Here is a 27,608-nt window from a genome sequence, read left to right as displayed (position 1 = left end):
TACTTACACCATACTGCCTTCAGTTCAGTGTTGTGTGTTATAAATGCTGTTTAATCAGTATTTCTTCAAATTTCTTTTGAACTATTTCTATAATCTGTAAGCCAACTATGCAACCTTATTTGTGCTGATTAATGAAAAGTATGCGCAGTAAATTACCGAATAACGTGGAAGAGTAAGCTCAATTATTTTAAGTAAGATTTCTCAGCACTTCAGAGCTATTGCAAAGTAAAAATGAAACTCACAGAAGGTATTCTTAAATAATCAAAAAGAAAACAAGCTACAGATAGCTCCGCCCACCCAGTACAGTTTTTTTGAGACAACGAGGAAATGGAATTGTATAGGGTGCAAAATACAGTAGAAGTTAAAAGAAATAAGGGAATGAAAAGTTGGGAGGAGATTGTTAAGTGTAGAATAAGAACAGGGCATCGTTTCCTGAATGGCACTCTTTTTAGGATGGGGAAACATTTAACGGGGCTGTGTAATGTAATTGGTGTGGTGTTATGGAAACAATTGAGCATGTATTTATTAACTGCAGAAGGTATGATAACCATAGGAGAATGATGAGGGTAGAAATGGGAATTAGGGGGGAACTCAGGTTTGAAAAGGTGGTTGACTGGCTAGGATGTCATGAAAGGAAAAGAGTGGTTCTTCGGTTTCTGAGAAGAACGGGATTGTTGAAGAAGATTTAAAGAGCTAAGTGCAGTCTAAGTAACAGCAGAGGGTGGCAGTAATGCAACTTCGATGGATGCAAGCTGCCGTTAAACTGGAAGAAAAAGAAGAAGAAGAACAAGGAAACGGGACGTATCCGATAGCAGTGATTTGTTTCTGCAATGGGGTCTGTAAACACTACTACAAGAAAAAAGAACTGTAGTCAACAACTACCTGTCCACACAGGTAAGCTTCTATTGCGCATGATTCTTCATTTGGGATTTCGAGTGCCATATTTTCATATTTGATAGGTGGATTTTAACCATCCCGTTCTTTATGAGTTTGTCCGTCAGTTCATTCCTAATGTGACATCATTGGTTTCTATTTCAGTTTTCATTATTGCCTTTTAAAAAAATGCTTTTGGATCAAAGTCAAAAACACAAAGTTTCAAAACTGTTTCAAAAGATTTTCAAATAGTTTTGTGTTTTGTGAAAAAGAACTATTAGGTTCTAAAAGTTACTATTGCCCAGGTGCACAGTCACTCTGTCACAAGAAGAAAGATGCAAGTTTTCGTCTGCACAGTAAATCCCCTGACTGGAAGTTATCAACGCATTTTCCATCTTAACTGGTTTTCTGGTGGCGTTTTCCAGTATTTCACTCCGTGTAAAAAATAATCCAGATTTTTCTAGTCGCAGATTTCTCACATTAATGTGAATCTTTGTAGAAGCGAAGACGCAATCTTAGTAAGACGCGTGTCGAGTCTTTGACGTTTAGACGATTTAACGGATCAAGGAGATTTTGTTTTCTCTTAAGAAAACAGCTCCCATAAAGCATGCAATCTATATAACGCACTCTACTGCGTTGGTCAGGAGCAGGATATGTTCAGAGTTGCAGTTTTAAATTGATTGGAATGAATTGTTTCACACTGATAATTAATTTCATATTTTTCAGTGATAATTTCATTTAATCTGCTGACAAACCGAAGCATCTAAGCGAAAGTAACTCTTGATGTTTTAATATTTAAAGTTTCAGAGCTCTAATGCGCAGCTGCCATATTAGAAATAAACAGCAACACTGAGAGTGCACTCAGCGTTATAATAGTAAATTAGATGAAGATTTTTATTTCATCGTTCTGTGTGCATATTCTGTTATAGATTTTTAATCACCCTTTTATCATTGTCACCTGATAAAGTGTCTGGATTGTGCTGTATTCATAAGAAGCGCCATGTTACTAGTAGAGCCCCCCCTCGCCCGTCGTTCGTGTGCCACGGTGAAGTCAGCCGCCTCTTCTCCGACGCTTAAATTTCTTGCGCCTTTTCAGTAAGCTTTACGGTAGCGCATCTTTACGTCCGTTGTTGTTGCCCCCAACACACACAGGAAATTAAGCGAAATAAAGCTCTCGGAGCTCTTGTTTTTACCAGTTAAGTTTTTATTTACTTTACTTTTTACTTTTGCTGGTAATGTGCTTATTCGTTCATGATTCATTATTGAAATCTTAAATGTTATCTGCACCCACACTACATTTGTCCCGAGTTTTACCCCAATCAACTGCAAAATTCCTGAGAGGTTAAAGGACAGTTATGCTCAAACTCAACTAACGCTGCAGCTTTTGATTATAATTCTATCGAATATGCCGTTGATTAATCGGATAAGAAATACTTTTGTCTTATTAATGAGCAATAACAAAAAATTAAAAAAAGAAAAAGAAAAACAATACAGGACTTTTAAAATGAACTGCTCATTGGGCTCCATTTTAGAAATTCCAATGTTTTTGTTTCATTTGTTAAAAAACTAAAAACAACAAAAACAACCCTTTAAATGTCATATTAAGTTTTTGTTTTAAGGAAACATTTTCTTAAATGCAGAATTTTATATATATATACTATATATAAAGTAGAGCATTGTTCCAGGCTGCATAGACAAGAAATATTTCTTGTTTTTAATATTAATATCAACATGTTTTTGTTTCACAGGTACGATGGTGAACAGCTGTGGTCTGCTAACTCTCCAGAGGGAACCAGGTACTGACAGGAAATAAAGTTTTCTCTGCAGACTCTTTTCATTCATGTAACATTCAAATGTAAAGACTTTAATCAGTTGTAGTAACAAATAATAATATATAATTGTTTCACCCTGACTGAGGCTGTACTCAACTATCAACATGAGAATTGCATTGAGGTTCATTTTCATCTTCTACTGGCCAAAGCATACATAATAAAAACGTCTGGGTCTCCCACACTTACTGTTTGAGAGTTCAGGATGGCAGCAAGCTCACTCTGTACAAGTTGGTAAAGTTGACCATATGCATCCTGGGCAGTGGGGTGCTGTTACATATGGCTACGAGTCATGCAGAGTATATCCTTGTAGTAGAAAAGCAAAAAAGAAAATTAATGGATATAAAAAATAAAATAAATGAATCAATATTAATAAAAATAAATACACATTGTGATACTATTGAACAGTCAGGTTTAAGTACCAGCTTGTTAATGGTTGACTTTTGTGTGGCTGAAATGTAACACAAGACACAATCTGTGAATCAACCATTTGCAAAACATCTGTATGGTTTATGTAGTTATTCTAATTTTGTTTGTCCTTCAGTTCCTCTGAAAAGCATTGAGGTGGAGCTGGAGGTGAGGGACCATGTGGCTACAGTGGTCTCCACTCTGAACTACGAGAACAAGGAGGACAAACCATTAGAGGCTGTTTTTGTCTTCCCTCTGCCTGGAGATGCTGCTGTCTGTCATTTCAGTGCTCAGATTGGACAGACACAGATTGTAGCTGAGGTGAAGGAGAAACAGAAGGTGAGCTGGACAGTAAATATAACCTGATTATAAGTGAGATTCAAAATAAACACAGTGAATGTCACTGACATGTGTCACCTGTGCTTCAGGCTCGTGAGGAGTATGATGATGCTCTGAGCTCCGGTCAGCAGGCCTTCCTATTGGAGGAGAGTGATGAGAGTCCAGATATATTCTCTCTGCATGTGGGCAGTCTGCCTCCAGGAGAGAGCGCCTCCATCAGGTTGGAGTACGTCACTGAGCTGGCTGTGCAGGCTGATGATGGTCTGAGGTTCTGTCTGCCTGCTGTGCTCAACCCTCGATACCAACCTCAGGGTAGGACAACTTCAGAATACTTGGACCAGAAATGTTTAAACCACATTAGGTCTTTAACAAACATTCAAAAGACTGACAGGATACAATGTATGGCAGAAAATTAAGTCAAGATCCAACTTCATTTTCTAGAAGAAAAAGTGATATAGATATTTTTCATATTATAAACTTTGTAAGAAACCAGAGGCAGATGTGTTGAGTAACCACAGACTTTAACTTTTCAGATTTTCTTGTCAGCTTGATATGTTGCAAGTGAAATTTGAATATATAAAATTGTCAGTGCGCCCCAGGGTGGCTGTGGCTACAACGTAGCTTACCATCACCAGTGTGTGAATGTGTGCGTGAATGGGTGGATGACTGGATGTGTAAAGCGCTTTGGGGTCCTTAGGGACTAGTAAAGCGCTATACAAATACAGGCCATTTACCATTTACCATAGAATTGATCAAGTATGTGGAACATTTGCAAAACACACAGAGTACAGCTGTTGAGTTGTAAAGCTGCTCACACAGATGCATGGTTCTCTATCATTTGTACTATGATAATTTAGTTATTCCTGAACAGCTGAAATACAACTGTTTTTTTAAAAATACCTAATTTTACTGAAATCCTTATTCGAAGCAGATGTTTTTAGCAGCTGTAGTTTTTTCTTGTGAGCAGCCTTATTGTTTACAGCATTTCTAACCTGATACTGTGTACAGGTAGTGAAGGTGCAGGTGTCCAGGTGACTTCTGTTCCAGCCTCTCTGGTGCCCTACAGTCTGTCTTTTTCTGCCCGAGTGTCCTCTCCTCGTCCAGTCTCTAAAGTAGAGTCCAACTGTTCCCTGGACCCTCTGCAGTACCTCAACACTGATCAAACCCAGGCCACGGTAGGTAGAGTGCTGATGTGTCTGCTGTGTGTGGTTGTTACTTATTACTGAGGAATAAATATGAATGTGTTTGTGGTGTGCAGGTCAAGCTGGCTGCAGGACACAAGTTTGACAGAGATGTTGAACTGCTGATTTATTACAAAGACGCCCACCAGCCCACTGCTGTGGTGGAGGCAGGACAGGCCTCTGCTGAGCCGGGTGAGTGAAAATGAGTGAAGTCATTAGTTTGCAAAGAAAAAGTTCTGGAGTTCAATATGTTTGAATAAACACTGAAAGTCGATCTTGTTTTAAGTTTTTTCTGTCTCTGAATTTTTCAGGCTCTCTGATGGGTGATCCAGTGGTGATGGTGAGTCTGTACCCTGAGTTCCCCCAGTCTGTGATGTCTTCAATGGCTTCATGTGGAGAGTTTGTGTTGTTAATGGATCGATCTGGAAGTATGAGTAATACTCGCATCCGCAGTGCCAAGGTATTCATCGTTTGTTCTTACACTCATATTAGATAGATATTCCTTCACAGTGTCCCTCTCACACAGTGGCCTCACCATCTTTTCCCTCTTCCCTTCAGGATACTCTGCTGCTCCTGTTGAAGAGTTTACCAATGGGCTGCTATTTCAACATTTACAGTTTTGGGTCCAGATATGAACACATCTTCCCGTGAGTCTCAACAACAACAACAAAGTCCCCGCTGTCTTTGTTAAGCTATCTTAATGGATGTTTTGGTGCATGTGTTTATGTGATGGCAGTAAGAGTGTGGAGTACAGCCAGCAGACCATGGAGGAGGCTCTGAAGAAAGTTGAGCAGATGGAGGCTGATCTTGGAGGAACAGAGATCCTGGAGCCTCTCAAACATATTTACAGCCAGCCCTGCATTCAAAATCAGCCTAGACAGGTAACACATAAAGTGGGACACTTTCCTAGGGTGGTTATGGTTCAGGTTGTGCAGCAGATAATCTGCTCATAAGAACATTTGTGGTTCGATTCCTGGCTGCATGGCAATGTCTTCTTGATCCCCAATGTGCATGATGTAGAGTGAGTATGTGCACGTTAATGCTATATAGAAATACATAGAAAAAAGGGCCTGTATTCACCCATTTTATTTGAATAGGTGAATGAGACATGTTGCATAAAGAAATTTGAGTGCTCAAGCAGAGTAGAAAAGCACTAATAAGAAACAGCCCAGTTACTATTTCTGAAACCTAACTCAGCTCTCAGAACAAGCTGTGTGTTTGTGAGTCTGATGTTATGTCCTTATGTGCCAACTCTCCTCTCTAGCTGTTTGTCTTTACTGATGGAGAGGTGGGGAACACCAAAGAAGTGATCGATCTGGTGAAGAAGAATTCAGGTTCTCACAGGTGAAACCACAAAACCACAGTTATATCTACACAGTTCCCAGAATGTCCAACATGTCCTCTGTGTGCGTGACAATTGTTTTATTGCAGGTGTTTCTCTTTTGGGATTGGGGAAGGGGCCAGCTCTGCTCTCATCAATGGGATGGCCAAGGAAGGAGGAGGTGACGCTCAGTTCATCACAGGGACTGACAGGATGCAACCAAAAGTAAGAAATTAAACACAGTTAATGAGGACGTTAATAACACCATATGAAGGACTTACTAAACATACTTAACCAACTCATAAAAGACACTAAATCTTATTCTGCTGTTTTGATTAATGGTAATAAATCCAATCAAAGGTTTTTGTTTGACACCATCAGCAGATTCCTTAATCCACCTCAATCTGTTTTCCCTGCCATGTATTCCAGTGACTGCTTAAAAAGTCTGCATGTCTTCAACTGGCCCAAGTCTCTTGATCAGTTCTCTTCTCTGAGTTTAAACTAATTTTCTCGACAGATCTCCTTGACATTGTTTCACACATGCAGTCTTTTTCCTTGGAGGTGCAGTACCCTTCCCAGTCTACCCAAGACTGGCAGCCACGACCATGCCGGCCACGCTGCTTTGCTAGCTAAAACAGCGGTGTCGGCACATAAGGACGCTGTCATAGCCTGTCAACGATGTTGATTAGCTGCGTATATACGAATGTGAATCGCATCATTGGCTGGAGCAGCCAGTCACCGGTAACTTAGTGACTCATACTGCAAAACAGAATGAATTGTTAACGTATTTATTTTAATTTCAATTCAGGTTAGGTTTTTTTTTTGTGTGCAACACAGATTCTCTGTACGCGGAGACCGTGCCAGCAGTGCGCGATTGCACAGAGGGAACATTGCCTAAGGGTACATCTTTTGCCATCTTACAATGCTGTGATTGCAGCCATTCCCCAACTCTCTGTGAATGGTACTCATGGCCATTGATCAGTGGTTGTTGATCAATGTTCATGAGTGTTTGCATATTAATGATCAAGGAACTGACTTCCCAGCTCATTGTTCCTTCACTGGGCTGGTTTCAGTCATTATGCAAATATTCTGTTTATAAGATTGGGGAAACCTGCAGTCAGCTGAGACTGAAGAAGTCACTTAGTTGAGTGACAAAACATTTCTCCCACTGAAAACGCTACGTCCAGATGAACAGAATCAACTTTTGGGGATTTACTTACCTGGATGACTGACCATGCATCAAGATGCTGGTAACTTCAGTTTAACTGCCTTGGGGCTAATGATGGAACCCCACCTTGTATGGGTGAATGCAACAATGACTTTAGGGAAATATCTTTTGCAGCAAGCCACACTTTCTGCCCAAGTAGCTACCTGGGAGTGCGTGGCCTGTGGTGGTCTGCTTAACGGCGCTAGCGCTTTCCAGAATAATGTCTCTCTGGCCCGTGTCCAGACACGTTGACATCGCCGCTGGTGCGCTGAGGGAACTGCCAGTTCTATCTCTGTTTCTGGGAACAAAGTTGTTGGTATCCTAAGGAGATTTCAAAAGAGAGAGAAACCATTAGCGGATGAAGTGTGAGAGTTGTGTGCATACTCCACTCAGAGGAGATATGATGACCAGGTTGAAGGGTTGTTGAAAGTGAGACAGCAAAGTGTAGCCTCCAGCTCCTGTTTCATGTGCTCTGTTTGGCTGCTGGTCTGGCTATGATATCCAGAGCTGAGACTGACCCGGCCTCCTAATGCTGAACAAAATGACCTCCACACCTGTGAAGTAAACCGAGAGCCTTGATCAGACATGATCTCCACCGGAATACCATGGAGTCGGAAAACATGATCTGTTAACAATTTAGCTGTCTCAGCAGCTGAAGACAGTTTTTTCAAGGCTATACGGTGGGCTAACTTAAAAAACCTGTTAAATATGGTGATTATTACAGTTTCTCCTGAGGAAGCAGGGATATGGTTGTAGGAAACAGAGACGTTAAAACGTGCGTGAAATAGTGACCAGCGAGCCTGATGGGCATTCAGTCTCTTGGCTGTCCTCAAATAGGTTAAGTTGTTGTGATCGGTCCAGATCACAAAAGGATGCTCTGCCCCCTTTGTAAGTGTCTCCATTCTTCTAGGCCCAATTCTACAGCCTACAGCTCACGGTCATCTACATCATAATATCTGGGGAGAGACTGCGAGAAAAGAAGGCACAGGCTTGTAGTTTGCCTTGAGAACCTGAGTACTGTGAGAGGACTGCTCCGACACCAGTGTCTGATGCTTCCACTTCTACAATACACAACTTTGAGTGGTCGGGGTGGATGAGAATGGGAGCAGTTGTGAAAAAGTGTTTTAATTATGAAAAGGCGATTCAAAGAAGGCAGTCTGTTTGTTCAGCCTCACTTCTGGTACCGGAGCCCACCTCTCAATTTTAAATACATGTAGACATTGAGGGTTCTTTGGAGGGGCCATGCTGACACTGGCTTTTGTCTGGCAGGTGAACAGGGGCAGATTGTGGGCACCATGCCCCTCCCATGTATTAAATTCACTTTAGAACAGCACGAATCAACACCACATATGAGTGGGCAGAGTGAGGCATGGGGTCGTCACAAACTGCTGATGCCAGGAGAACAGGAGAACTTCCCTGCCGCTGCAGGACTAGAAGCGGTCTCCTTGTCTCCACCCCAGAGTAAAGGAACCCTCTCCTGGGACTGGTTATTGCCTCAGGTAATAATACTGATGGCTTTGGTCTGGTGGGTAATGGTAGTGAAAAATTGGTTATTAAGGGCTGTAGCAGGGATGGGAGGATTTAACAGGATCAAAGGGAGATGTAACTCATTAGTTAACCTAATATCAATTAGGTTCTGTTCATCTCCTGAATCTGCTGAGGCTTGAAGTGACCTAGTGATCTAGCTGAGACTGAGGATGACCAGAATGAGAAGCAGCGATTCGGTGGAAGTGAGGGATTCGCCCACCCGTATGCTCGAATTGGACAGGTTGCCATAAAGTGATTTGGAAAATTTCTCTGCAACGGAAGCATCTCTCCCTTTCGTCAGCTGGAGGTGGCGACACTGGGACCGGGATCGGAAACAGAGGGAGTCAGGACAAAGACAAGCTATGAAAGAGAGAAAGCATTTATTGGTTAGCTTACCCTTGATCTTTTCCCGTGTATTTTGGTCCATAGTTTGCATGTTGGAATAAATGTCTGAATGTATGGTTGATTATGTGTCTGTTTATGTGCATGTATGTATGTTCAAACATGTTACATTACATTACATTACAGCAGCAGCAGATACACACTAAGATCAGACCTGCAGTGAGTAAAATGTCTGTTCCAGTTGTTTGTGTATATTTGGAGAGTTTTCATTATTTTTCAGGTGATGCAGTCGCTGCGATTTGCTCTGCAGCCAGCTGTGGTCGACATCTCAGTCACATGGGATTTACCAAAGGAAGTGTCTGTCACTGTCCTCTCTCCACCAATCACAGCACTTTTCCAGGGTCAGAGGTCACTGATTTATGCCCAGCTCACTGGACAGGTAGGAGCAGCAGCCTCATGTTGTTGTTTAGGTATTTGATGACAGTAATTAACGTGACTTCTAACACTGTAATTCTGTGTCAGAGCTCAGAGGCAGCAGAGGGCTGTGTGACGCTGAAGTACAGCCTGGCAGGTCATCCCTCTGAGAACCAGCTGCACTTCAGTCTCAGACCTGCAGAGGACACTGGGTAAAACATGTTTAACACAAACAACACTTCTGTTTTGAATTGTGAGTTTCCACGTGTTGAATTTAAAACAGTATTATCAGAAACGGAACTCTACTTACTGGAAAACAGTTAATAATACCCAGATCTAATGCTGTTTGTCTTGTTTTAAACATGTTTCACTTTTTCCTAATCATTATTTCTTGGATTAGGGGTATCATAATATCTAATAGTATATCATTACTGATCACAAACATATTTGACATGACAGAGTAACCTCAGTCTGCAGTTTGTGTGAAATCAAGGAGACATTGTTTGAATTCAAGTCCAAACACTTTTATGTAATAATCTGACACTTTTACTATAAAATACACTAAGAACAAACAGATTGACGCACACAGGAACATCACCAACAACAACTAATTTGTGTCCTCAGAGCCTGCTTTTGTAAAGAATGACAGACTTGTCTGTACATTACACACTGTCATAGTGTTTGTTTAGAGAAGAAAACAAAGCCTGTCTGACCTTTAGAGGCAAATCCATCAGCAGCAGAAAGAAATCTGTGCAAGATACTGTCAGGACTCCTTCAGACTGATTACTGGGGTAAGTCAGTGGTTCCCAAACTTTTTTTGCTAGCCCGCCCCCCCTCCCTTTGTTTTACAAGAAAATCTTGTCCATGATTTGGACAGGGGGAACAAATTGTGGCAGGATCAGCCTGACATTATTTGTATTCCACTGTAACTTTACTGTATAAAGTGTCAAAATGTCAGGAATAGTTAGTCATTATAAGAAGTGAACTAAAAATCCAGAATGTGGGATTCTGTTTGTCCGTGATTTGGACAGCCCAGCGCGTGCTCCCAACGCAGGGGAAACTAATTCTGCCGGGGAGACCTACCTTGGCACTTGTGCAGGTGAGGCCAAAGGCAAGATATGCTTCATCGTATTTTCTAGTCTTTGGCTTGGAAGGAAGTTGGTTTGGAGATATAGTTGTGGGAGCCCTGTCAAAAACCTGTCCATTATGATAGCAGTGTCCAAGCATTCTTTTTTTTTTCTTTAATTCATAACACTATTTAAATTCAGACACCATCTCTATTTTTAACATTACTCATCAATACTTTCCCGTTGGGGCTGTATCAGATGACCCTAAACCATCCCTTAGGTATGCTGCAACTGGGTTGTTGGTGGCTTACCATGATGCACTGAGCATTTTATCTTCATTTTATCTTCTCTCTCCATGTGTTTATACACCAAATTGCATTGAGCCTTAGCAATTGTTAAAAACTTGCTTTCTCTCTTTCATAGCTTGTCTTTGTCCTGACTCTCTCGGTTTCCTTCTGTTGGATTTCTGACAAGCTGCATCCTTTCTTTAAGGTCTAGGGAGCGGACCCAGCTTTGGTGTTAATTTAAGGACAGCTCAGGAATTTCTTAAGCTAATGGGTAGTTTTTCTTGTACTACACAAAATACTAGCTGCTTGTTAAAAAGTAACTTCAAACAGTTAGTAAAGCCAAACCCAGCTCATGGGTCATTCTGTTTGAAATCAACACAGGAATTCTGCTCAACCATCTATGATTTTCATAAAAATGTTATGGTACAAAGTTTGGGCACGTATAACAACTACTGTGAAATTTTAGCTTCAAATACTAAATGCTAAAGATATTTTCTTCAAAAAATGCTCTGTTGTACTCCGTTGTACTGCTAAAACAAAAAATATTAGTAGGTTGTCCTGTCAAAATAGAATATATGTATATTTTTAATTTGTGAGACCCAAGTGACTCCATTTCAAATAATAACATTTTGTCAGGGTCCTGGGTCTCCTGATCCAGCGTTTTTAGTTCTTTGTGATTTTTTTTTTTTAGTATTTCGTCGAGTTCTCATGTGATTTATGGTTTCTAGTTTTGATCCCTTGCCCCTCATGTTTCTCTGTGCCCCCTCTGTTCTGTGTAAAGTCCGTGTTTCTTGGTCTGTGTCTTGGCATGTTTTGAGTTTCCTGTGGCTTTTTTTGTCACTCTGTATTGTGAATTATGTTCTCATGGTTGGTCTTTTGTTGCTCCCTTGAGTCTAGTTTCTTGTGTTCCAGGATTTCACTCTGTGTATTATTTATCATCTCTAGTCTTTTGTTTCTTAGAGTTCTCTGCCTTATAGAGAACTGTCAATGTCAATTTCGCACCTCAGTGTTATACTTCCTGTTTTACTTTGAAGGTCTGTGTCTCATGTGAGTGTATCCTACTTTGTTTCCTTGTCTCGTCAGTTCTGATTTCCCCCAGCTGTGCTCTTCTTTTGTGTCTCATTCCCTCGTTATTCCCCAGTGTATTTAAGCCTTGTGTATCTCTGTGTCAGGGTCATGTTGTCCCTCATTGTGGTGTGTTACTCTGTCCCTGTGTTTCCTTGAACTTAGATTTCCCAGTGTAGGTTTTTTTTTTTAATGCATCTTCTTTGCCAGCCAATAAAGCTGTGATTTTGAGTTCACCCCTTGAGCCTGAGAGCCTGCATTTTGGGTCCAACTCCTGCCTGCCACACAGCACTTCCTGACACATTTTTTTTTTTTTACATTTTTTTTTTACATTTGACCATCTGGACACTCTAGTATTTGTTGTATTTTGAAGAGACAACCTACTGATTATTTTGGTGGCATGACTTGTCATGTTTGCTCAATGCCACATGAAATTTGAAAGGAAATAGTATTTTCTTCAATTCAGTTCAATTTTATTTATACAGCCCCAAATCACAACAACCGCTGCCTCAAGTTGCTTTATATTGTAAGGAAGATTCTACAATAATACATACAGAGAAAAACCCAACAATCATATGACTGCCTATGAGCAAGCAGGCTACAGAGGGAAAGAAAAACCTTTTAACAGGACGAAACCTCCAGCAGAACCAGGCTCAGGGAGGGGCGGCCATCTGCAAAATATAAAATATGCTTGTGTAACAGAAATGATTGGTGAAGGACACTGGATTTGATTTCATAATTGTGCCAGAGTAATAAGGCAACGAAGTGGCTGATGAATGAGAGAGTTCAACATGTTGTGACCAAAGGCCTACACACAACACAACTGAATTATATAATTTCTTTGTAGATTAGAAGCATTGCAGTCTATGTAAATAAACCAGCTAATTTGGATCACTCCACCCTAGAAAAACAAGAATTCAAAGAAACCATTAAAAGCCCAGAAATACCATCAAATTCATTCCCATGATGAGTGTATGTAAACCTCTCATAACAACTGCAAGTAAACAAAAGCTTTGTTTACTTGCAGAAATTCTTTCACAATGAGTAGACTTTAACCCCGTGAGTCAGTGGTCCTCAACAATTGCATACAATATTGTTAATAATCAAACAATCAATGTTTGACTAACTTCCAGCTTATTGTAGGTTTCAGCAACTTCTACACTGCAGTCTGAGCTTTTCTACACTTGTTATGATCAAATTAAGGTGACAGTGTTGACTTTTTAGCTGCAGTTACTTGTCTGACTCAAAGGCAGAGACTCCATTCCCACAACAAAACAGCAAAGTGAGACTGAGACTGAGGCTCAGATACACAGATAATTTAGGAAGTTTTGATCATTCTTTCAAAAGGACATTTGTGAGGTTGGTCATTGATCAGGTTGAGCTCAGGACTCTATGCAGGCCAGACCAGTTCTTCCTCATCAGACTCGCTTATGTAGCCTATCTTGCTTTGTGCACTGGTGTGCAGTCATGCTAGAACAGGAAGGGGCCCAAACTGTTCTTGCAAAGTTGAGAGCATGAAACTGTCTAAAGTTTCTTGGTATGCTGAAGCATTAAGAGTTCCTTTCACTGGAACTAAGGGACAACCCCAACTCCTGAAAAACAACCCTGCATTATAATCCTCCCGCCACCAAACCTTGCACTTAGCACAAAGCAGTCATACAAATACCGATCTCCTGACAACCCCCAAATCTAGACATCTCCATCAGAGAACACTCCTTTTCACACTCTTTGCTTTGACCTTGGTATTGAAAGGCTCGGATGCAGGTGCTCAGCCATGGAAACCTAGTGCTTGAAGCTCTTTCTGTCCTGTTCTTGAGCTAATGCGAAGACCACATGAGGTTTGGAGGCCTGTAGCAATCTTGTTTAAACTATTTAAGGATCAGATCTAAAACAATACCATTAGAATACATTTTCTTCTTTTCTGTTTTATTCTTTAACATGGAAACTTCCATCACATTTGAAATTTCAGTCAAATATGGATATAATTACTTCACCATCCATCCATCCATCCATCCATCCCAGGCTTATCCAGCCCCAGGTGGTGGGGTCAGCAGCCTAAGCAGACAACCCAGACCTTGCTCTCCCTGGCCGCCTCCTTAGGCTTGTAAAGGGAAACACCAAGGCATTCCCAGGCCAGCTGAGGGCTGTAATCTCTGCAGTGTATCCTGGGTGTGCCCCGGAGGGGGCTCCTTCCAGTGGGGCATGCCTGAAACACCTCACCTAGGATGTGCTCAGGATGCATCCTAGTCAGATGCCTGAACCACCTCAACTGGCTCCTTTTTGATGTGGAGGAGTGGCTCTACTCGGAGCCCTTCCTAGATGGCTGAGCTCCTCATCCTATCTCCAAGGGAGAGACGAGTCACCCTTCAGAGAAAGCTCATTCCCACTGCTTGTATCTGTGATCTCATTCTTTTGGTCACTACCCACAGCTCATGACCATATATGAGGGTAGAGATGTAGATCGTACGGTAAATCAAGAGCATGGTGTTCTGTTGTTTGAGTACAGGCTGGTGGGACCCATATCCCTTCTTCGGGCTGTGCCTAGTCGTCCCCATGGGCTTAGACCAGGCCACCAGGCACTCACCCTTGGGCACCCTCCCCTTGCTTGGCTCCCAGGTGGGACCCCAGTAACTCTAGCTCAGGAGGGTGAACTGTTCCCTATTTCTTTCACTCAGAGGGGTCTTTTGAGTTGCTCTTTGTCTGGTCCCTCACCCAGAACCAATTTGCCATCGGAGAACCTAACCTCCGACAACATAGTCCCTGGGATGCCTGGGACACACAAACCCCTTCACCATAAAAAGGTAGCGATTCACAGAGAAGTGTTTCATCTAGTTTATGTTGTCCTCTGTTTCAGGTAGATTTGTTTGTAACACATTCTCACATTAAAATTCATTGTAAAAATCTTCTTTTCTCTTTAAAACTGTGTTTTTGTCATTAAATCATTAATTGACGTCAGACATTCTTTGAGATTACTGGCTGCTCAGTGTCTCTCACTCCCTCCTATCTTCCTTAAATACACACACACACACACACACACACACACACACACACACACTATATGAGTTAAACTTTAACATACTTATTTAATGTACCTGATTATATTCTGATCAGTATTAGGCATAATAAGCTATTGGCAATATTACGTATGACATGACAACTCTGTAATGTTTTCCTTCTTACGTGCAGACTAACAGTCCACAGGTTGGGTGCTCGCAATCTGATTCGTTCCCTGGAGATGGAGGAGAGAGATCGTAGAGGACAGCAAGATGGAGGAGTGAAGGAGAAGGTGGTGCAGCTCAGTGTCCAATCAGGAGTGAGCAGTTCGTTCACTGCCTTTATTGCTGTCAACAAAGACAACAGCGAAGTGATTCAAGGACCTCTTGTGCGCAGAAATATTCCAACACCCTGTGAGTTTATTTCAAAATAAAAAAGTAAACTCTGTCAGCCACAGTTTGAAGATGAAGAAAGCTAAACTTGAATGAAAAGAGTACAATAGCAGACTAACAGAGTCAGTTCACAGGATCCAGTCGTAATACAAATACAAAGAAAAGTTGGTTAAAGCAAAACGTGAGATTCAGTAGCAAAAATCATATCATATCACATTTTACACATTACACATTTTAAATACTGTAGTGTTTGTCTTATATGTTTACTTCCCTTTAACAGATTCTTATTAAATATTTTGATCCTTTTTTTTTTAACATCCTAGGTACTTTCCCAATTTTAAAGAGTTCAGGACGACATAAGAGTAAGTAGAAGCTGAATATCAGTATAACACACATCTGCACATCAATGCTTTTCTAAAAAAATAGAAACACATTTCTGTTTTAACTTGTTCAAAATGTTAAATAATAACTACTGTGTGTACAGTTGCAGTAGTACTTGCTTTGATAGTCATTATAATGGGCTGTATCCTGAGTAAGCAAGCCAAAATATTGCTGTTGTTATATTTGGAATATTAGTGAACATATTTTACACTTTAACTACTACTACTAACCCTTCATGGTTACATTTCAGAATATAGGAGAATAACTTTTACACTTTAAATACTACTTATTATAATACCTGTGAGGCACTGCATTAATATTAGAATTCTGTTATTTTACTAGTTTATTTAGTTACTTATTTTTGTTAGCTAATCCTCTTAGGAGTGTTTTTAATTATAACTTGAACTGAGGCATAGGGGTTTAGTGGCAGACAGTGCTTGATGCATAATGGCCACATAATAAGAAAAAAAAATTAACTGGAAAAAATTAAACATTGGAGAACACATTATAAATTACTAATTATATAAACTAGAGTTTTAAGCATGATGTATAAATACAGTAGGGACCAATCAGAGAACAGGATGCAGGTGAGGAAACTTTAGTGGCAGACATGTCAGGAAGGTTATGACATGAAAATGGAACAACCAGACTGGGCAGATAAACATTGTATATATTTTAAACAGTGTTTGTGTATTTGTGTTTGTGTATTTGTTTATTTGCATATCAGGCTATGAATGTTAAAAAGTAAAAATTTCTGGACCTTTTTTTTCTAACATGGAAGGGAGCATCCCCAGGATCTCCAGGGGACTGTACTTGAACTTATTTGAAATGTTAAATGTCAAACATTTACTGCACAGTAGCTGGGCCACCAAAGGGCCGTCATTCTTTGCGGTATGTGGGTCATGTGTAAGTTGTGTGCAGCCACGGGCCAGTTGCAGACACACTGCTGGCCTTGTGCTGGCCCAGAACAGTTTCAGCTCTGGCCCCAGATGTCAGCCTAATGTGTACCTTAATCAAGCCATGTAATAACAACATGTGCTGGAACATAATAGTGCAAAAGTAGCATGACGAAACTCTGTTCAGACAGTGACTGGACTGATTCTTATATAGCGCTTTTCTACTCTCCCAGATTACACGAAGTGCTCTATACAACATGTCACATTCACACACTTTCTCTAAACTGAGTGCTTCCTAACTACTTTCATACACATTCACACTCTTGACATGCAGACTGGAGGAGCCAGGGAGCAAACCACTAACCTTCCGATCAGTAGGTGACCTGCTCTGCCTCCTGAGCTACAGCCACTCAGTGGCAAAGATGAGTAAACCGTCACTAGCTTTCGGATAAAGTGTACACTCACAAACCTGTCAAATCTGCATTTGAAACGTTGGCCACCATAGCAGTATAGTATTGCAACATGGCATTTGGGTCTTCTAACTAAAATAGGAACATAGGAACGTAAATAGTGCCATCATTGCCAGACCTGGCCCACATCTGTTTTTTTTTTACATCCTAGGTGCTTTCCGAAATTTTCAGGGCAGGTCAGGACGACATCCGAGTAAGTAGAAGCTGAATATCAGTATAACACACATCTGCACATCAATGCATTTCTAAAAATAGAAACACATTTTTGTTTAAACTTGTTCAAAATGTTAAATAATAAACACTGTGTGTACAGTTGCAGTAGTATTTGCTTTGATAGTCATTATAATGGGCTGTATCCTGAGTAAGCAAGCCAAAATGTTGCTGTTTTTATATTTGGAATATTAGTGAACATATTTTACACTTTAACTACTACTACTAACCCTTCATGGGTGTTTACATTTCAGAATATAGGAGAATATCTTTTACAATTTAAATACTACTTATTATAATACCTGTGGAGCACTGCATTAATATTAGAATTCTATTATTTTACTAGTTTATTTATTTACTTATTTTTGTTAGCTAATCCTCTTAGGAGCAATGTTCCCTCTAAGCTGCTCGTGTGCGCAATTGCGCACTGCTGGCACGGTCTGTGTGCACAGAAAAAAAATCTAACCTGAATTGAAATTAAAATGAATACTTTAACAATTCTGTTTTGCAGTGTTAGTCACTTAGTGACTGGCTGCTCCCGTATGGGATTACAATGATGCCACTTTATCCCATAGTCCAGCCAATGATGAAAAGGTGTGGACTTTATACCAGTTTTTAAATTGTGTTGATAGGCCACGTAAAACCAGAGTTGTGATAAAAATATAAGCAATGTTTGTTTTTCTTCCTGAATACTATCATTGTTTATATTTACTGCGGGAAGAAACAGTAAAAACGGCATTTTATAAGGAAAGCGCTTGAAAGCACTCTCCGCCTTTGAGCAAAACCAAAACCAAAAAACCCCACCCTTTCCTATTGGTCGAAAAATGTATCATGTCGACCAATCAAAACATGGTATTTAGTTGTTTAGGAAGGGGGAAGTTTTAGGAGTGACTGCGGTGTTTTGAGATGTGACAGATTTGCAACGTTTAGCGCAAATCTTGTGTAGTTAGTGTGTAGTGTAGTCAATAGTTTTGTTGTGTATGAGAACAATGAGGCGACTGCTGAATGTTACAGGTGTTACAGGAGTGATACATCTCCTGTTGTCAGGCCTGCAGGTATCAGGCTTGTGATGTTCTCCTTTATCTCATAGTGGACAGAAATTATTTTTCGGAGTGGTACCATAACGGTACAAATTTCATTTAACTTACCTCTACATGCTTGCGCAGGTTTGATGTTGAATTTTTAAAAGCTGCTAACTCGGTCTCTCTGGGCAAACACAGCTTACACTGCATAATAAAGCTGTTTCCTTTCCTTGCACTTGAAGCCGAAATGGACCATTAAATACGGCCAGGGGTTCACATCAGTTTCTTTGAGTTCAGGGTCAACAGAATTCAACGGAGTTTCTTTTTTCACTGGATCCGTACCACCGATGTCAGACTCCATCTCCGTCTTTATCGTGACCTTAGTGCCAATTTGTTCTACTACCCATCATTCCCTGCTGTATTTCCGAAGCGCAAGTTTTTTGTTTTTATAAATTTACTCAGTAACGGGTGTGATTGAAAACATAGTGAAGTACAATACTTCATTAAAAAAGTAAAAGTAAAATTACAGACTTGAAAAAAGTACAAATACACAAAAAAAACTACTCAATTACAGTAACGCAAGTAAATGTAATTCGTTACTTTCCACCTTTGCTTATTGGCCTACATATTTATTTATTATACAGGCTATACAGTACATAACATCACATGTTTTATGTAACTAAAGTGTTTAATTATGTGGGCTACAGACAATAATCAAGTTATAGACTATATTTACATGAAAAACGTGTATACTTACTGCATTTGAATCATTTTAACCATATGTAACCACCTGCATATGTGTTTGGAAAAAAAGGCTTTGATTTTGCCACCCCATTTGATTTCTTTGCCACCCTAAAAAAATTTCTCTAGATCCGCCCCTGAATGGGCTGTGTCCCAAAGTGAAGACTTTTACCTGATAACCTCAGCCTGTTTAAGGTTGATTTATAAATTTTAAAGATGGAGGTTGTAGTAATGCCAGTTTTTATTTTTCTCTAATATGTTCACCCTGTTGTAAACTTTAAACCTGATTTTTCTTTATTATGTTTTTTTTTTACAAAGGTCCTAAGTGTGCTAGAGAAAGTAAGTAGAGGCTTAATGACAACACACATCTACACACATGTGCATTTCTAAAAATAAAAACAAACAAACCAACACATTTGTACTTGAACTTATTTGAAATTTTAAATGTCAAACATTCACTGCAGTTGCTGCAGTATTGGTTTTGAAGGCCTTTGTAATGGGCTGTGTCCCAAAGTGGAGAATTGTACCTGACAACCTCAGCCTGTTTAAGGTTTATTAAGAAACTTTAAAGATGGAGGTTGTGGCAATGCCAGTTTTTATTTTTCTCTAATATGTTCACCCTTTTGTAAACTTTAAATCTGATTTTAATTTTTTAATTTTTATTTTTTTTTACATAGGTCGTTAGGGTATAAGTAAGTAGAGGCTGAATGACAACACACATCTACACACATGTGCATTTCTGAAAAAAAAAAGAAGAATCCAACATATTTGTATTTGGACTTATTTTAAATCTCAAATGTCAAACATTCACTGGACAGTTACTGCAGTACTTCTTTTCTTAGTTGTTGTAATTGTCTGTATCCTTAGTGAGTAACTAAAGATGTACAAGCTTTTAGTTATACTACCATTTATGATAAGTTTCAAGTCAGGATGAACTTACTGATCGAAACATCAAATGAAATAATTTTCCCAACATTTTCATATCAGCATCATAATCTAGCTGCAATTCCTTTTTTAATTAGTAAATAATTAGAAATAGAATATAATAAATATGTGATCCTATTAAAACTTACAGAAGGTCGTATCTGTACATGTCGCTCCTTCAATTAAGAGGTTTTCTTGTCCACTGCACAAAAGAGTAAAAACAATGAAAAAGACCCTTTAAAGAGTCAATGTGTCCAAACTTGAATGATTAAATATAGGTGATGTTTATCAATATGTAGATTTAAATACAGTTTAAATATTGTAGTAATATTCTAACCTGCTGTAAGACTCTCGGAAGCCAGAAACGTAGTATGATATGGAGACATTACATGTTAAGATGAAATATTAATCTGTTGTTGTCATGGTTATTTGCTTTCCTTAAAGAAAAAGACAGATGAATGTGAATAAACAGAGTACAACAATAAATTTAAGAGCAGAATATTTGAGTCAGGTTCAGACGAACCAAAAGCAAAAAATGACATTGACTTTAAAATATTTGTTACAAGAAATCAAAATTCTAATTAGAACAGTGACAGTGATGTACATTTAAATACTTTTATACTATTTGTTTTGTATTTGTATATCAACAAATCAGTAATTTAGTCTTCTTTAACAAATTCTTATCAAATGTACTGACTCTATTTTTTACATTATAGTGTGTGCCTCCCCGGTGATGTATGAGGAAACTGAAACAGGTAAGTAAAACCTAAATGACACATCTGTACATCTATGTAAATGTGTAGCTGTTTGTAGAAGGGACCGGTCCCATCCAACTATTGGACATAACCTGCATCAGTACCACATGGAAGCTCCTGTTCAGGCATCATAGCGGCTAAGATGAATAGGAACATGGCTCAATACATAAGCGGGGCACAAAAAGGAATTGGCATGAATACCAGAGGCCATAGAGACCATAGTGGACAGAAATTATTTTTTGGAGTGGTACCATAACGGTACAAATTTCATTTAACTTACCTCTACATGCTTGCGCAGGTTTGATGTTGAATTTTTAAAAGCTGCTAACTCGGTCTCTCTGGGCAAACACAGCTTACACTGCATAATAAAGCTGTTTCCTTTCCTTGCACTTGAAGCCAAAATGGACCATTAAATACGGCCAGGGGTTCACATCAGTTTCTTTGAGTTCAGGGTCAACAGAATTCAACGGAGTTTCTTTTTTCACTGGATCCGTACCACCGATGTCAGACTCCATCTCCGTCTTTATCGTGACCTTAGTGCCAATTTGTTCTACTACCCATCATTCCCTGCTGTATTTCCAAAGCGCAATGTTTTTTGTTTTTTGTTTTTATAAATTTACTCAGTAACGGGTGTGATTGAAAACATAGCGAAGTACAATACTTCATTAAAAAAGTAAAAGTAAAATTACAGACTTGAAAAATGACTTTAAAAAGTACAAATACACAAAAAAAACTACTCAATTACAGTAACGCAAGTAAATGTAATTCGTTACTTTCCACCTTTGCTTATTGGCCTACATATTTATTTATTATACAGGCTATACAGTACATAACATCACATGTTTTATGTAACTAAAGTGTTTAATTATGTGGGCTACAGACAATAATCAAGTTATAGACTATATTTACATGAAAAACATGTATACTTACTGCATTTGAATCATTTTAACCATATGTAACCACCTGCATATGTGTTTGGAAAAAAAGGCTTTGATTTTGCCACCCCATTTGATTTCTTTGCCACCCTAAAAAAATTTCTCTAGATCCGCCCCTGAATAGGCTGTGTCCCAAAGTGAAGACTTTTACCTGATAACCTCAGCCTGTTTAAGGTTGATTTATAAATTTTAAAGATGGAGGTTGTAGTAATGCCAGTTTTTATTTTTCCTCGCCTCTGTCAGTGCGCCCCAGGGCAGCTGTGGCTACAATGTAGCTTGCCGTCACCAGTGTGTGAATGTGTGTGTGAATGGGTGAATGACTGAATGTAGTGTGAAGCGCTTTGGGGTCCTTAGGGATTGAGTAAAGCGCTATACAAATACAGGCCATTTACCAATAAACAGGGTACAACAATAAATTTCAGAGCAGAATATCTGAGTCAGGTTCAGACGAACCAAAAGCAAAAAATGACATTGACTTTAAAATATTTGTTACAAAAATTCAAAATTCTAATTAGAACAGTGACAGTGATGTACATTTAAATACTTTTATACTATTTGTTTTGTATTTGTATATCAACAAATCAGTAATTTAGTCTTCTTTAACAAATTCTTATCAAATGTACTGACTCTATTTTTTACATTATAGTGTGTGCCTCCCCGGTGATGTATGAGGAAATTGAAACAGGTAAGTAAAACCTAAATGACACATCTGTACATCTATGTAAATGTGTAGCTGTTTGTAGAAGGGACCGGTCCCATCCAACTATTGGACATAACCTGCATCAGTACCACATGGAAGCTCCTGTTCAGGCATCATAGCGGCTAAGATGAATAAGCACATGGCTCAATACATAAGTGGGGCACAAAAGGGAATTGGCATGAATACCAGAGGCACAAAACACCAGCTACTGATAGAGACTGCAAGACTCGGCTGACCAAGCCCCACACTCAGATCCTGGAATGCCTAGAACTGTACAAGATCAACAGGACCCTAAGAGCCTTCATCAGGAACTCTATGTGGATGTGGCAAACAACACTAGAGGCTAACTTCAAGCCAAAAGCACAAGTCACCATCAGGTGCGGGATCGACCACAGAGATGGATGTGCTGTCCCCACTGCTGGTCTGCTTAGGCCTGAACCCCCTCAGTGAGATCATTGACAAAACTGGCTACAGATACCGACTACAGAATGGAGCAATCGTCAGCCACCTCCTGTGCATGGATGACATCAAGCTATACGCTAAATGAGTGAACGAGACATCAATTCACTGATCCACACCACCGGGATATACAGCAATGACAGAGGAATTTCACACATATCACACCAGGCATGACCCCAGGTGCAGGCTGTGTAAAGATGCCCCCGAGACAATCCAGCACACCCAGCAGGGTGCAAGATGCTAACAGGCAGGGCATACATGGACTGCCATAACCAAGTGGTCAGCGTACCATACAGAAACATCTGTGCCAACTATGGCCTGGAAGTCCTGAGGTCTAAATGGGAGACGTAGGGTGGTCGAGAATGATATTTTGTTTTATATAACACAATGAATGTGAATAGTTCATATGTACTGTCTTCATCTCGTGCCATCCATTCTTTTATGATTTTAACATCGTGATGTAGGACATAGCTTTGGAGGAGTTGTACATAACAGGAGTAAGCAAAACCCTTTGTGAAAGTTAAACAAATATATAGGCATTTGTATTCATACAGTAGTCATCACATATTGTTGACCTCCATACATGTATGTGTATAAGTAACATACGTATGGAGAGAAATATGTTTCAAAGGGTTGCAAATACGTACGATCTGATCCAAAACCACATCTGGCCTTGTAGACCTGCGGATTTGTTTTTGTTTGTTTGTTCAAATAAAGTGGACATTTCATTTTCTTAAAAAAAAAATAGAATAATAAAAATAAATAGTATGGACTAACACTCTAATGTTGATCTTACCATTCTCTAATAACAGCAGGCTAACATTAATGTTGATGTAATGAATAATTCTGAACACATATTGCATTGCACTCTGGGAAGAAAACCCTTTAAATGAATTATAATTATGTATTTGGTAAATCGATGTTTTCTAATAAAGGGGTTATAAGTTGTTCTGTGTATTTACAAAAAGATTTGAATGCAGCTTACATTTGTGGATGTGTGAGAAGCTGATGGCGTTAAATTTGTCTCAAAACCCCACGTGGGCATGCAATTTGTTCTGTGTGTATCAGCTGATTCGTCCACACATATTTAAGGTTTTGCGAACAAGCGAGAGAGATGTTACATGTAGTTTTACAGATTTGTACGCTCAGAAAGGTTTTTGAAGGTCAAAATTGAAATCTGATTTGTTGGCTGAACTTAAACTCAGTATTTATTCAGGTTAGGATGTACGCATTTGGATAATAGTTTTAGGTGTGGTTTAGTGTGTGGACTGAACATGCACATGTAAGTCCTCAAAAGTAATTGTCATTTTCATTACATATGCAGTTAGAGCAGCAAACAAGCAATAAAAAGAGTAAATACAGCCAAACCAGCTTTCATGAATGTGATATTTTGTACTTTTAATTTGGCCGTTTCTGTGAATACACAGACTGTTAAACACAGAGGAAATGATGTGAGCTATTACATGAGCTGGTATGGTGGTCCATAGCAACATGTATGTCAGGGGACTGTTTGTGCCTCTGACAGCCAAAAGAATATTATCATGGAGTGTGTATGCTAAGGGCAGAGCAGCACAGCAGTGCACTGTTTTAACATTGTAAGAAATCAGGAAGTGAAAAGGTTATGATTTTTTTCTTGGAATATGACTGTTTTTGAGAAATCCATACATTCAGATACTATTGCTAAGGAATTCTCTGTAATTACCTCAAAGACATTTTTGTGTGTGTGTGTGTGTGTGTGTGTGTGTGTGTGTGTGTGTGTGTGTGTCTTTACCAATTCAGATGGATTCCCGATGATGGAAGAAGAAAACCAGTCAAGAAAATGTAAGTAAAAAACAAAATGAGAGCATGTATTTAGTTTTAATTAGCAGGTGTGTTTTTTCAAAAGGTCAACTGATGGAAATTCTTATTTTCTTATTGTGTGTGACTCCATCAGTTATAATTTGCTGGGTTAGAATATAATAAGAAAAGAAAATAAGCACGCATTGTCTTGGTGGATATGAAGGAAATTTAAAGCTAAGTGGAAGTGACTATATAACAATGTTTATTTCAGTTGCTTTGATAATGAGATCCAGTTTTTTCTCACTGAATAAAGTTTTAGTTTTATATTCTAATAAATCAGATTAAATTAATTTAATACATTGGCCATATATTTTTTCTTTAAAACATATGAAACACATACTTTACATCGTTTCAACCTTTCATTTCATCAGTTTGACTGCCTTCAGATGGTATTCATTAAAACCACAGTAACTAATGTGTGATGCTGCCAGTTTATCTAGCACCATAATCAGGTTTTGTTTTTATTTCATCTTTGATTTTCCAGCTGCTGTGCCTGAGCAGCCACCCAGAGACCCTTTGCTGCAGTTAGTCTCCCTGCAGGAGGCGTCTGGCTGCTGGCTGCTTGATGCAGCTCTGGCTGCTGCACTGGGAAAGACCAACGAGGAGGTGGAAAAGTCAAAGCCTGAAAAGGTGGGCTGCTGTCAATTTAAATATTAACACAAAATGATGATGTGAGATATTGTAAAACAGATTTGATTCTATAATTTGAACTAAACCACATGATGTAATTAAAAACACACCATAAAACAAGGACACTGAAGTCAAAGTAAATGTAGGCCTGCCTCACAGCCTGAGAATAAACATCTGCATATCAGAAGCTAAAACACTGGTGGTAATCACACTCCTAACCTCCCACTGAGCTGCACCAGCGTCTGATATTATCCAGAAACCACACAGCAGCAGAAATTATTTTCCTCATCAGTTCTTGTAAAAAATATGTCAGCACATTATTTTAGAGCATTTATGATATCACAGTTTGGGATTACATCAGGAAGAGCATCCAGTGTAATAATCTGCCAAATCAAATAAAATATTACTGCTTGTAGAAAGTAAAATGTGTGTTCTGTCTGTTTCATTTGATTTGGTGAATTAGGCCAGCAGTGAAGTGTGGGCCACCATTCTGGCTCTGATCTGGCTTCATGGTTTCAAGATGGATGCAAAGGACGAGTGGGAGCTTCTGGCTATGAAGGCTGCCTCGTGGCTCCGTGCTCAGAATGGTACTAGCAATGATAGTGACAGATAAAATAACAGCTTTAAAAAACTGTTTCATGCTACAATCAGCCCCCCTCCCCACACACACATTAATATCTCCTTTAATATCTGTTTTGTGTTTTTAGCACCGTGTGTGTCAGAGTGTGTGGATGCTGGAAATGTCCTGCTGGGTTGCAGCGTGAAGAAAGAAGCTCTGGGACTCTGAGGGATTTCTTAAAGTAGCTTCATCTTCAGAGTGAACAGAAGCAGGTCTACTTACTCCACACTGCCTTTGATACAGAGCTGTTTTATATCATCAACCCCTTTTACATGTTTATTTGTTATGAATCATGTACCTAATTTTGGTTTTACCATTGTGGAAAAAAAGTGTGTGCGCAATTATCTGAATACTCCTAACACAGTAAAAGACTGAACCACTGCTGTGGCAGCTCATTCAGAAAGTGTTTTAATTCCCTTTCTCTGCCACTAGATGGCGATTATGCTCATACTTTTACTTCTTTCACACAGAAACACCAAAACCAATCTAAGAAGAGTCTTTTCCCTTCCTGTTATAGTTCTGAAAATGGCTTCAGTTCAGGACATTTTCAAGACGGTCCTCAGTGAATTGGAGTGAATAGAGCTAAACTTTGAAAATAACTATTTACAGTGTTTACACCATCTTCTAAACAAAAAAGTCTATCCTAGCTTTTATTTTTTAAAAAGTCATATTTTTATGGCCAAATTGAAATGAAACTATACAGAACGTCATTCTGTTTCTCTCGCAGGAGTTACAATTTTATCCATAAAACACTTTCATTCTGCTAATTGACACTGATTGGTCCTTGAACGACTTAAGACAGCACATAGTCTTCATTCATGTTTGCTTACTTATGATTATTTTTGAATTTTCAAAAGTGCCTGTTTTGTAATGAGTTTCCAAATAATACTTAGCATAAAAAGTTATGAAATTTATGTTTGGTCTGTTATTTCTTTGTTGTAACAATGTTTCTTGGCAATAAATTGTATATTGTTGGAAAGTCTGTTTTTCCCCGGAAATGGTGCCACATTTGTATGAACAATATATTTTTGGGTTATTTGTGGGTTGAGCAGCAAAGTTGAGTACCAGGGTTGTTTTCATGAATAACTTGCCAAGTCTTCTCTGCCAATGCCAAATAGCTTTCTGGGTGCTGCACTGCACTGTCAGAGCAGTGCAGAGATGTCCAGCCAATAGTTGTACAATTTGGGACAAGTACAAAATAAATGAGTAAGAGAGCCTTCTCCAAGTTTACAACGATCACATATAGGACTAACAGAAGGAAAAATCCTGTGCAATTTAATTTGAGTCTGTGAAGCACTTCAAATTGAATTAACTGATGTCTTGAATTTATAGAACAAGAATGGATCCTACACAGACTCCTCTCACACACCTCATCTCCAATTTGTAAACCCTGCTCCTCCTCTTGTCTTCAAAAAGTCAGATTTACAATTCAAATACTCAGAAAAAGCGTTCACAAAAACTTTTCAGAATCCTGGGAACTCAGAAGAAGCGTAAAAATTGACCCCTTTTCCGGAAGAGATGGAAAGTTGAGGATACTCTGACGAACATAGTTTCTTATCTGTAAATAATGAAAAAAATGTGACGCAGGGAGAGAGAACTTGTTCTGCAACTGGGTAAATGACAGAAATTGCCTGTTAATATATAAGTCTTTGAGAGTAAGTATACCTTTCTGTGTCTAGACCTCAAAAGAGGCATCTAAACATGAGGGTGGAAATGCATGATTACAATATATTGGATTATGGATCGAAGTATCTGGTAGAGCACAACCTTTTTTGATCTGA

The 27,608-nt window shown here is 39.2% G+C and overlaps 1 protein-coding gene across 6 annotated transcripts; it reads left to right on the top strand.

Annotated features, from left to right (window-relative positions):
- Positions 1 to 744: 744 nt before the first annotated feature.
- LOC106098520 (von Willebrand factor A domain-containing protein 5A) lies at positions 745 to 26,806 on the top strand. Of its 6 annotated transcripts, XM_019345231.2 has the most exons (23): positions 745 to 894; positions 2,622 to 2,669; positions 3,247 to 3,449; positions 3,539 to 3,761; positions 4,458 to 4,624; positions 4,708 to 4,822; positions 4,942 to 5,090; positions 5,189 to 5,277; positions 5,367 to 5,511; positions 5,895 to 5,974; positions 6,062 to 6,176; positions 9,308 to 9,466; positions 9,550 to 9,653; positions 15,047 to 15,267; positions 15,570 to 15,608; positions 17,145 to 17,186; positions 19,285 to 19,305; positions 20,607 to 20,645; positions 22,227 to 22,265; positions 24,519 to 24,560; positions 25,063 to 25,208; positions 25,672 to 25,795; positions 25,916 to 26,806. In XM_019345231.2, exons 1-23 carry the CDS (start codon positions 831 to 833, stop codon positions 25,993 to 25,995), a joined length of 2,454 nt encoding a protein of 817 aa, XP_019200776.1. In that variant the 5' UTR covers positions 745 to 830; the 3' UTR covers positions 25,996 to 26,806. The 6 variants fall into 6 exon arrangements, with proteins under 6 accessions (XP_019200776.1, XP_025754070.1, XP_025754072.1 ...); XM_025898285.1 differs by lacking the exon at positions 19,285 to 19,305; XM_025898287.1 differs by lacking the exon at positions 20,607 to 20,645.
- Positions 26,807 to 27,608: the final 802 nt, after the last annotated feature.

This window comes from Oreochromis niloticus, linkage group LG14, assembly GCF_001858045.2.
Source record: "Oreochromis niloticus isolate F11D_XX linkage group LG14, O_niloticus_UMD_NMBU, whole genome shotgun sequence".
Classification (NCBI taxonomy): domain Eukaryota; kingdom Metazoa; phylum Chordata; class Actinopteri; order Cichliformes; family Cichlidae; genus Oreochromis; species Oreochromis niloticus.
The sequence above is the reverse complement of the archived record's forward strand: the minus strand, read 5'-3'. Positions and strand labels throughout refer to the sequence as shown.